Source organism: Humulus lupulus, chromosome 1 (genome assembly GCF_963169125.1).
Source record: "Humulus lupulus chromosome 1, drHumLupu1.1, whole genome shotgun sequence".
Classification (NCBI taxonomy): Eukaryota; Viridiplantae; Streptophyta; class Magnoliopsida; order Rosales; family Cannabaceae; genus Humulus; species Humulus lupulus.
In genome coordinates this window covers 237,959,306-237,971,772 of record NC_084793.1, presented here as the reverse complement: position 1 = coordinate 237,971,772, position 12,467 = coordinate 237,959,306, and the positions used below count along the sequence as shown (strand labels likewise).

Sequence of the window (12,467 nt, the reverse complement as noted above, 5' to 3'; positions counted from 1 at the left end):
GAAACACATGTGTGGACAGACTTACATATTCAAAAGTAAAACATACATGACAATAATGCCTACCATAGCTCATATCATTTATCACACAAAACATGTAAATTACCATAATACCCTGGCCCATGTCGGATTACCAAAATACCCCTTACTAATGGAAGAGGTTATTACAGGTTAACAAGCCCAAAGGAAAAGGTAACAAACCTTTAGTACATAAGAATAATGAAGGTCAATTTAAGAGCCCCAAAGGAACGTACTTTGTGTGTGTCAAGAGTGGCCACTTTGAAAGGCATTGTAGGTTCAAAATGAGCCACAATAATGAGTTAAAGGTGAATTCAACCCAAGAAGACTTAGTGGCTACACTAAGGAATATTAAAGTCATCCATGGAAAGGTAAAATATTGCTGGTATGACACTTGTGCCACCATACATGTTACATATGATAGATCTCTCTTCAAAACTTTTGAGAGTTTAAAAGATTGTCATGAAATACAAATGGGCAATGAGAAGAGGTCAAAGGTTGAAGGCAAGTAAACAATTGATCTTTTTTTCACTTTTTGGATGAAGGTTCTACTCACAAATGTATTGTAACATGAGTAGAAACCTTGTGAATGGTGATTTACTTGGCAAACTGGTAATCAATGCGATGCTTAAATCTGGAAAGCTTACTTTGTCCAAGGATAATGTTTTTGTGGGGAAGGGATATGCTTGTGATGACAAGTTCAAACTTTGTACTTCTATGGATGATATGAACAATAACTATAAAGCTTCAAGTTCTTCTTGTTATACGCTTGACTCAAATTCTATTACTTTATGTCATGCTAGACTTGCACATATAGGTTTTAGTACAATTAAATGTGGATTGATTAATTATGATAATGTTAAGCATGATAAATGTGAGCTATGTTTAAAATATAAAATGGTTAAGAAACATTCTCCTAGTGTTGATAGAAATTATCACTTGCTAGATTTATCACATAGTGATTTATGTGAACTTTATGAAATTTTATCTAGAGGAGGAAGTAGATATTTTATTGCTTTCATAGATGATTGTTCTAGGTTCACATATGTTTATTTGCTTAGGAATAAAGATGAAGCATTTAAAATTTTAAAACATATAAAGCGGAAGTTGAAAACGTTGAGATTTGTTAAATATAATGGTTAAGTAGTCTTACACAAGGTGGTACAAATGACTTAATGGTTTTCACTTAATTTGAAGTGAAAATATGAGTTTTTTGTTGTAGGCATCTCTAATTGATTTTTATTGGTCTAAAGTGATACAATGAGGTATCTAACCATGCCCAAAAATTTTGGGAACAATTGGAGGTGTTTATTAATGTCAGTTTTGTGAAGTTGACACTACCCCTGTGGGATCTTAAACCTAGGGATTTCGTAATTGGTTGAAAATGCTAAAAGTTGGGTTGTTTCTCCAAATGACTTGCTTAAAAGCTCTAATTATATTGGTTGAACCTAACGATGATGCCTACACTATAAATATGGGTTATTAGAGTAAAATTATTTATCACACTTTTCAACTATCTCTAGAGCTCTCAAAGATCATAAGTTTTCTCTAAGAAACTCATCAATAATAGATTGACTTGTGTGAGTTTAAAACGCTTATTTAATCTCACTTCTCATACAATTTTGGTGAAGCTTCAAGAAACTTTGGAAAGGCTTGGAATAGATATTTTGGACAGCAATATACTTATTGTGGCAAGCCTAGGTTTCCAAAACAAATGTTGTATCTCTCTAAAACCCTAACTTTATAATTGTGTTATTCTATTGTGATTTACTTACTTAATTGTTATATTGTTATTGTTTCATCCTTAATTGTGTTTATTATTGTTAGTATTGATAATTAAATATTTTTAAATTCATGTGATAATTATTTAGTTACATATTCTTTTATTATCAATATTTTCATTCATACTTTGAATATCGTTCTTGTTAGTCTTTAGGATTTATCATATTGAATTAATTTCTTTAATCGTTGTTGATATATGCTAATGTGAGCCATAAATTCCCAATAGAATATCAATTAAAAAGGAAAATAAAATGGCTTAGAAGTGATAGGGGCGGTGGATACTTTTCAAATGATTTCAACTTATTTTGTGAAAGAGCGAGATCTAATACGTGAATGTACCGCCCCATATACTCCACAACAAAATGGTATTGCAAAAATAAAAAATTGGACATTTTTTGAAATGATCAATGTTATGCTATTACATTAAAAATTGAGTTTTAATTTGTGGGGTGAAGCCTTTTTCTCCACATGTCATGTCTTGAATCTTATTCCTATGAAGAAAAAAAAAATCATTCCATATGAGTTATGGAAAGGAAAGAAACCAAATGTTGACGGTAAGAACTTGTCAACGATGTTAGGTTAGAAAACTCAAAGCTTAGTAAGAAAATAACTTTGAAGGGTCTTAGAAAGAACTTGAAGAAGAAAAATGCAGAACAACAATGGAGCAAGAACTCTTATATTTCTTAATAGCCTGAATATACAATCAATTTTCCAACCCCTTTGCTGGAGGAGTGAAGATCTATTTATAGTGGAGCTCAAATGGCTCCTGATACATTGTGTTCCCAGGGGACAAGATTGTACTTAGGTACATTTTCAGGGTAGTGGCACAGGATGTAGTGGTTCAGAAGGTTGTGGTGTCGACCCTGGTAAATGGCCAGAGGTGTGTAGGTAGTGCCTCCTTTCTTCGTAATAATTTGTAACACCACTACATGTGTGATACGGATGTCGGAGTCATGCCTCTGTCCTCCATATGGTTGTACATCTCGTACCCATACGCATACCTTGTACATGATGGTTGTTCTCACATGTCCAAGATACACCTTTGCTCCAAGTTTCGTTATATTTGGCTAAGTGTTGAATGACTTATGGATTCTTCAGCAAGGTAGCATGGGTTTCCTTGATGCATAGAGGGGTGTCAGGCCTTGCATAGCCAGACCCTTGCGCATAATTGTGTCTTATGCGCTCCACATGAGCCCCGTAGTTCCTCGGTGGCATCTAGGCGAGGGTGCCTTGCGCACCTAGCCTCACATAGTGACGCCCTCAATGAAGGGTGCCTTGCATCTCAGTGCGAGGCCCATAGTCCCTCGGGGGCCTCTAGGCATGGGTGCCTTGCACACCCGGCCTTGCATAGCGAGGCCCTCAATGAAGGGTGTCTTGCATCTCGACGCGAGTCCCATAGTCCCTCTGCGGCATCCAACTTACAATTTATCTTTAAATTAATTAATTATCTTATTAATGAAAATATCCAAAAACTAATTTTTGAATTTTCTATTAATTAATTAATTAAATAAATGAAATCGAAAAATCTATCCTTGAAAATTGTGCAGGACTGTGTGTGGTTGTGTACCACCCTATATTTTAGGATCATTTGATTTTTCTATTTTTATTTAATTATTTATTCAAACTACCTTGTCAGATAAAAATCTAACAACCTAATAATTAATTCAAATTTGATTTAAATATATTTTTAACTAATTATCAAATATAATTAATTATTTTAATAAATATCAATCTTTTAATTTGAACTTATCAGATTATTATCTCACACTCAAATAAAGATATTTAATTAATTCTACAAATTAATTAAAACCAATAATAATATCAAAATTAAATATTTAATTTATTATAATTTTGAAAATTATAATTAATTAATTATTTGATATAATTTCAAAAAAAAATTGATGAATAAGATCATTGTATTGCTCAAACAATCAATTACAAGACAAGTCTATGAACACCCAACACAATTACAAGAGTACCCAAGGCCAACCCAACAAAGCTGCCGAAACAAGTAAAGCCCCTATATATAATCTGTACAAATCAATTCAGAAACAATCTGTTAATAAACTCTCTATCTTTCCTAGATGCTTTACATGGCATCACACTAAGTACACGAAATTTACAGTCATATTGAATTCAACTAACTGTGTGTTGAACTTGCCAGCGCTTGTGATTTCATAGTGCATCATTCCTCACTCTCCATATATGATACACTGTTGCAGCAAGAAAAGAAAACAGCATGCTCTTGTATATACTGGATATAAGCTTGGCATGAGAAACCCAATGCAGAAGACGAGTGAGATTAATTGACTGTGCATTCCAATTAAGCCAATTTTTGATAGCCTCTAAACACCTCTTACTATATATACACTTGAAAAAGAGATGGGCAATGCTTTCATTTTCTTGTCCACACATTAAACATACCTGATCAAGATTGGGCTTGAATTTAACAATTCAGTCCTTTGTGTGCAGTCTTTCCCACATAACTAACCACATAATAAATCGATGCTTGGGAGTAATGAGCCTATCCCAAACAAACTTCCTCCATGACACTCTAGATTCTTGAGGAAACAGCAAGTCTAAACCCCATTTGATAGTATATTTCTGGGACAAAAAAGAGTCCTGAGAAATTTTCATTCTGAAGCTATCCTTCACAGCCACTAAGCACTTCTAGTACCAACTGCAGTCCATGGGACACTTGTAATCCCACCAGTTTTGATTCATCAAATAAACACTATTTATCCACTTGACAAATAGACTTTCTTTCTTCTTGGCAATTGCTCAAACATATTTTCCCATGGCAGCCATATTCCAATCATGTAGTCTCCGAAAGCCCAAGCCACCTGTAGTCCTTGATACACAAATATTCTCCCAAGCAATTAAACCTGGAATGTGAGTATCCAAGATACCTTTCCAAAGAAAGGCCCTACATATAGCTTCAACCTCTTTTAACAATTTCTTGGGCAGAATCATAATTTGATCCCAATATGAATGAATTGAAATTAGGACTGAATTGATCAATGTGACTCTCCCCATATAAGAGAGGTTCCGAGTACTCCAAGATCGAATCCTGCTTGTCATCCTTTCCAATATGCATTTTGTAACGCCCTGGCTACCCCAGAACAGTTACGGTGAACGGTGAACCGGAAATTTGACTCGTTGCCTGAGTCCTTTAGTCAAAAACGTGCTCTAAGTGTAATTAACGGGTTAAGGTATAAAACCAATAAAAAGGAAATGAAGATTTTATTACAAACTGCTCTGCAGAGCTAAATGAAAAGTTTACAAGTGATTCTCAGTACAAAATGGTCACTATAGTTGTAAAGTTACAGTCCCGCCGACCTAAGCGGCAAAAATAGGGTAAATCCCCTAGTTCCTCTGAGAACTCCTTGGCCGTGGTGGTCAAGCAGCTGCATATGTACACAACACCACATCAGCTCTCCACTCAAGGCTAGGTGAGCTTTTCTTTCCCTTTACCTGCACCACATAGCACCCATGAGCCAAAGCCCAGCAAGAGAACATAACACTATTCATAAACATTATCAAATGATTATCATTATAATCACACTGAGCAATAAGCTTTAAACAAATGAGTGAACATCACATGAGGTCCTGATAAACCACACTGAGTGACTGACAGGCAAGTCACTAATTCAAATGGAAGAGTGGCTGTTAGGTAAGCCACCAGCCTTCAACAGGTTCTGATAAACCATACTGAGTGACTGACAAGCACGTCACTATTTTCAAATGGGAGAGTGGCTGCTAAGTAAGCCACTAGCCTCCAAGCGCTTATTTCATTCATCGACCCTCGGGGTCGGTCTGGCATTGATGCTCTTTGAGTCATTCAATGCTGATAATCGATTAGATCAAATCTTATTGGCTTGCGTAATACATGCTAAGGCTGTCCTGACTAATGAGTTAGCTCAACGTGATCAGTGCCCAGTACCACTGCTGAACCTGACTAATAAGTCACAGCTTCACAGTTGATACTAGCACCCTTGCCAAACCTGACTAATGAGTCAGTACCGTGCACCAGTGAGCAACATATGCTAAGCATTCTATATTCAATCCATGTCCATATTCTCACAATCAACATGCCTCATAAACATCCATGCATGTCACACTTGGGGTGCAGTTCTCTTACCTTTGATTCGAGCTAGAATGAACAAAAGAACGACCCTTGAGAACGGTTTAGCTTTTAGTCCTTTAGCGGTTACCTAATCACAACACATATGGGATACCATCAATAATCAAGATAATCAAGGCTCTCAAACCACTATCTAGCCTCCAAGAGATCAATCCAAACTAATCCAAATAGCAAGGACACTCCCGAGGCCTAAAACTAGGTTCCCGGGGTCAAAACGAGCAAACGGGGCAAAAGCAGGGCAAGGGCTGCGGCCCTAGCACCTTGGGCCGCAGCCCCCAGAATTTCTAGAGGCAAGCGTCGCGGCGCCCCACACAAGGGTCGCGGCGCCCAGCGAAACAGAAAGGCCACTTGCTAACTCGAGCTAGGGCCGCGGCGCCCAACCCAGAACCATTCTCCCACGTGTTTTCAACACTTCAACACCCCCAAAACACACCTAAACATTCCCCAATCATCAAGACAAAGTTTCCAAGCTTCCCAATACCTCAAAACTCTCAAAACCCAAGGTTCAAACGAACTGAAAACTCAACGATTCACAAAATCAATTCAAAGCTTAGAAACTCGGAATAACTCAAAACTTAAACTTCAATTACCTTTGATTGGGTTGTTTTCCGTCGAATCCTTCGGTTAAGAAGCTTCTAATCTTCCCTAGGATCGCTATGTCTCGATCCTCACTCGATTCCGACTCCTAGAACTCAAGATTTCGTCAAAAAGGCTTAAACGGTAAAACGGACTTTGAAAAGGAAGAACGGAAGGTTTTCTTATTGTATGTTCTATCTGATAAGCTACTTCAAACTTAAGTAACCTCAAATAAAACCTAATGCTCGGGGTCCCGAAAACACCCCCGGGGACATTATAGTCAAAACCTCCAAAATTTCACCCTGATCTCAAATATTCCCAATTTATCATCAAATGAACATTTCCATTACACCCAAAATTGACCCCATTATGGTAAAACCGCTAATCCACTAAAAATAACTGTCTCATGTTGCTTAGCTCGAATATATCTCCATAATAATGGAATCTCATTCACAAATCAAGTTATGCACCCAAATACACAAATTACCCTCAACGGGTCAAATTACCATCACACCCCTGTAATGAGAAATATGGACTCACATGCATGCATTTCACATCATATCATAATATAATCAACATATACATGCACTTAATCAATTAACAACATAATTAAGCAAGTATGGCCCTCCCGGCCAACTATTCATGCCGTTAAACTCATCGGAGAATTCGGGGCATTACACATTTACATTCTGCAAAAGGAATTTTTTTGAGCAAATAGGGATGCCGAGATACCTGAACGGGAGGCAGCTGCGAGAATATCCAGAGACCTCCAGGACCCGATCTACTACAGCTTCAGGCATACCGTGACAGTATATGGCAGATTTATCAGAGTTGGGAAGCAGACCCGAAGAAGAGGAGAAAAGCTTCAGACCTCTTAGCATGAGAAGGATTGAAACATAATCTCCATTACAAAAAATAAGAAGGTCGTCCGCAAAACATAGGTGATTTAACTTCAAATTGGAGCATTTATCATGGTATTTGAAACCAGATAAAGTTCCCACCTTACTCATAATTCGGGATAGATACTCCATTCCAAGAACAAACAACAAGGGGGAAATGGGATCCCCTTGTCTAAGACCTCTTTTTGATGCAAAGAAGCCATGCAACGATCCATTGAGAAGCAAGGAGAACTTGGGAGTTTTAACACAAGTCATTATTAATTCTGAAAAGTTTTGAGGAAAATCAAAAGCCTTGAGCATCTCTTCAATGAACCCCCCAGTCTATTGTATCGTATGCTTTCCTTAAGTCAATCTTAATCATACAACTAGGTTTGCAATTTTTCCGCCCATATAATCTCACCAAATCCTGACAAACCATGATATTATGGGCTATGTATCTACCATGTACGAAACCCCCCTTGTTTTCAGCAATTAAATCAGGTAAAACTTGTCTCAATCTCGAACAAATCACTTTCGATGCAGCCTTGTAAATCACGTTACAGCACGAGATTGGCCGAAAATCACTCACACTTCGCGGACAAGTCATCTTAGGAATAAGCGTAATGGTAGTGGCATTAATTTCCTTGAGCATTCTGCCTGAAGTCAAGAAAGAGAGTACCGCAGTTACCACATCAGACCCTACCAAATCCCAGTTATCTTGGTAAAAACTGCTACCAAAACCATCCAGGCCTGGGGATTTCAATCCAAGAATAGAGAACATGGCTTCTTTGACCTCCTGTGCTGTGTACTCGGCTTCAAGAATGTTGGAATGCATCTCAGATATTTTTGGCCCAATATTAATAATTCTATGCTTCACCCTATATCTGTTTAACATCACAGAGCCAAGAAGATGTTGATAATAATGTAGAAATGCTTCCTGAACAGCAATAGGAGAATCACACCAATTCCCTTGCTCATCTTCTATCGTATAGATTTTGTTCTGAACCCTCCTTGCCCGCAGAGAAGCATGAAAGATTGCTGTGTTTTCATCTCCATTGGTAGCCCAAGAAATTTTAGCTTTCTGAGCTAGAAAAAGAGAATACGCCTTGGATAATTTGGCATATTTTTCCCTAGCATTCTGTTCCTCAACCTGCAGACGGGTATCATGGGGATCTTTATTCACTTTTGCCTGCAATTCCATCAATTCCTCCTTAGCAACCATTTCTGCTTTGTGTAAATCATTGAAACCTTCTTTGTTAATCCGCTTAAGGATATGCTTCAACCGCTTGAGTTTCACAGTCAGTTTGTACATAGCAGAACCAGCAGCTCCTTCCTACCAACTTTGAGCAACTCTTTCGCCAAAATCATCTGCATCTTTCCACATTCGAAAATATCGAAAAGGCTTTTTGCCACTAATCACATCTTGGTATAAAGAGACCAAAATGGGACTATGATCAAAACAGCCCTCAGGTAAGAAACTTGCTTCTGAATGTTGAAACACGTCTGCCCATTCAGTATTAACCAAAGCTCGGTCAAGCTTTGAGAAAACTCTATCCTCTGGCTTTTGTTTATTGCTCCATGTATAAAAATTCCCAAAATATTTTAAGTCCTCCAATTGACGTCTTTCCACACAATCTCGAAATTCTTGAGTAGGACTTTTAGTACATCTTCTTCCCATTCTTTCATTAGGGTACAGGATATCATTAAAGTCACCCAGAATTATCCAAGGTCCCTGTATTTGTGTTGAAATCTCCTCCAAATCTATCTATAGTTGAGCTCTCTTCTTATCTTCATTAAAACCATATACAAATGTAACATAAAACCTGTCTTGTTTCTGTCTTGAATGAACAACACAATGAACTAGTTGAGTTGTACAAAGTCTAATATCAACAGTGAACAAATTTGGTAGCCATGCTACAACAATCCTCCCTTTGTCAAGCCAAGAGTTATTATTTGTAAAACACCAATTCGGAAATAGACTAGTGTATAGAGAACCCATGCTCTTATTCTTTACTTTAGTTTCAAGGAGACTAACTAGCCCAACTTTTTTAGAAAAAATCAATTGCTTGATTTCTTGATGTTTTAGTTGGCTATTAATCCCCCTAACATTCCAACAGAGGATCTTATCCATTGGAAGTAGAGGGATCTCCCCCCCCCCCCCCCCCCCCCTCCATATGACAAAATGAACCCTCCTGCTCCTGACTTTCCAATATACCAAATCTGTTAGCCACTTTAGTCATAACTGGTATATCTTCCTTATCTACTCTTTTCCCCTTCTCAACTCTTTGAAAACCCTCCTTATCCACTTTCGGAACCATTGTCTGCATCTTAGTCACTTTTTATTTGGGAACCCATTGTTGCTTCTCTGTTTCCTTCTCTATAGGCTTGTTCCTACACAGCTTAGTTTCATGTCCCAAACCTGAACAGCTATAGCAAACCAGGGGCAACCATTCATACTTCACTTCCAAAATAATGTCACGATCAAATTCATCCATGAAAGAAATTGAAACTGGGAAATCTTGAGCAAAGTTAACCTCTATTAACACTCGGGGGTACATCAGCCTGTCCCTGTGTTTTGTAATATTATCAACTTGTAGAGGTGTGCCAATCTGCCCAACAATCTTGAATAAAGATTTTCCCCCCCAATATTTGATGTCCAATCCTTTTAATTGTATCCAAGTCGGAACGCTAGTAATCTCATCTTTAGAAAAGTCATCTATCGGGTTCCATGGTTTCATAACCACAGGTTTCCGATCGAAGAATATGTAGCCTCCCTGTAAGACCTTATCTCTTTGCTCCATGTTCTGAAATCTAATGATGAAGATCCCCCGAGCAATCAATCCCACCTTAACAACAGCCTCTTTCCACATTCTTCTTGCAAAGCCATCAAGAATATGAAGAGGCGGATTAACTCCCATTACAAAACAAACTATCGATGGCTACCAATAGTTAACCTCCTCTGCAATATCATCAAAGGTTATTTTCACTTTTGAGCCAATACCTCGCTTCAAATCACCATCACTGCCAGGAGCATTCAGACAATTGCCTTTCTCTTCCATCTGACCCATACCACTCTCGCAGGCAATAGCCCCTGGACGGTTGCCCTTCTCCTTTGACGATCCAACAAAACAGGACTCTAAATTCTTAACGATGTTAGATCGCAGAATCGGTGGAGAAATTTTCTTACCCGAATTTACATCTTGTGTCGTGCGATTCGCAATCGTTAACCAGTCAAAGAAATCTTGTCGAATCTCACTTTGTTTCCTGAAAATCTCCTCCGTCTCTTCTGGAGAGTAAAGCTTCTCCACCCATTGATCATCCGCCTCTTTCTCTTCATCAAGATCCAGCTCTTTCACACCTAAAACCTCATCCATTGATCTCGTTTTGATGATCCTATCAGAAGATGATGGACCAAATTTCTTAGATTTCAGCTTCGATTTGGTTTTCCCAGCTGCCTTCACTCCTTTTGCCATAGCTCCGGTGAGACACCGAAGGAGAGAGAGAGAGAGAAAGAATAATTTCAAAAATTAACTTAATTATTTAACATAATTTGGAAATTTTCAAAATTTCAAAATATTAATTAATTTTGTTAATTACAACTAATTTGTAATTAATTAATTAATCAATCAATATTATCACATAATTGCATATTTGACCCGAAGAACAAATTTCTTCTTAAATATGTCTTTCAACTATTTTTCCATTTATATCAACTCTTGCCTTGAATAGTGTTGATAGAGCCACTGTGGGGACCTATAGACCTATAATTCCAAGCTCCAATAAATTTGAGATTATTAATTAAACTATTTAATTAAATAATCTTAATTTATTAATCTCATGATTACTCCACTATAAATATGAGACTGCACTCTTGTAATTATAGACATTTCATTTACTGAGTACTTTATAAAATAAAGCGTCAATTGATATAATCATTACATACAAACTAACCCTTTAATAATGGTTCATAATTAATCGAGAATAAAATTACTGTTTTACCCTTTTAATTATATCTTGTTTCCTTAAGTACCATTGATTTTACCAGTGAAGGTTAATTCATAACTAAATTAGGAATTTGAGCTCAATAACCTTTAAGTCCCAAAAGTCAACCCTTAAGAGAACAATTATTCAATCTCTTACGAGAAGGTATAGATTCCATGTTTGTATATTATATCCCCAGCCATTTACATTAATGAGTTCCCAAAACAAAAGTTTCTATCCTGATCATTATGACAGATCCTAACGAGTGAATCAAAGAACTCATATAACATAAACAGGAGTTCATAGTAACTTCAGGATTAAGATCTATTTGTATATGATCATCAGTTGATATATTTAATTAATACTTCGAAATGGTATTTAACTAAGCATTAATAAACTTATCTGGTCCAGCTCTATATATTCTCTAATATATAAAGTACATCTACTAAAGTATCCTAATACACTAGTAATTCTCAATTTATTTATTTATTTCTTAAAACAATGTCTACTACATATGCTTTCAGGGCACAATTCCCAACAGTATGTCACTCATTATACTAGAGCATACATTACATATGCATTTAGTAAACTTAGTAGGTTTACTAGTAACTCAAGTATCAATCATTGGAAGGTTATTGAAAGGATTCTTTGGTATCTTAAGAATACCAAAGAACATACTCTCCACTATTCAATTTTTCCTAGGATACTTGAAGGATATTTTGATGCTAGTTGGATATTGAGAGTGAGAGACAATCTCTCCACCACCTGTTGGGTGTTTACACTTGGAAGAGGTGTCATGTCTTGGCATTCCAAAAAACAAACTTGTATATCACACTCAACCATAGAAGCTGAGTTTATAGCTCTAGCGAAAACTGGCAAGCAGGTTGAGTGGCTTAGGAATCTCATGATGGACATCGCCTTTACTGTGATATAGTATCGACAATGTTGATACGTTGTGATAGTCAAGCTACTCTTGTTAGAGCATATAATAGTGTGTATAATGAGAAGTCTAGAAACATAAGTCTAAGACATGAATATGTGAGACAATTGATTCAAGATGGAATCATATCTATCTCATCTGTTAAAACTAG

General features: G+C 37.0%; 1 protein-coding gene across 1 annotated transcript; it reads right to left on the bottom strand.

The window, feature by feature from the left end:
• Positions 1–9,734: 9,734 nt before the first annotated feature.
• LOC133831238 (uncharacterized) lies at positions 9,735–10,313 on the bottom strand. The gene has a single exon (XM_062261470.1). The coding sequence runs from the start codon at positions 10,311–10,313 to the stop codon at positions 9,735–9,737; it is 579 nt and encodes a 192-aa protein (XP_062117454.1).
• Between the last annotated feature and the right edge of the window lie 2,154 nt (positions 10,314–12,467).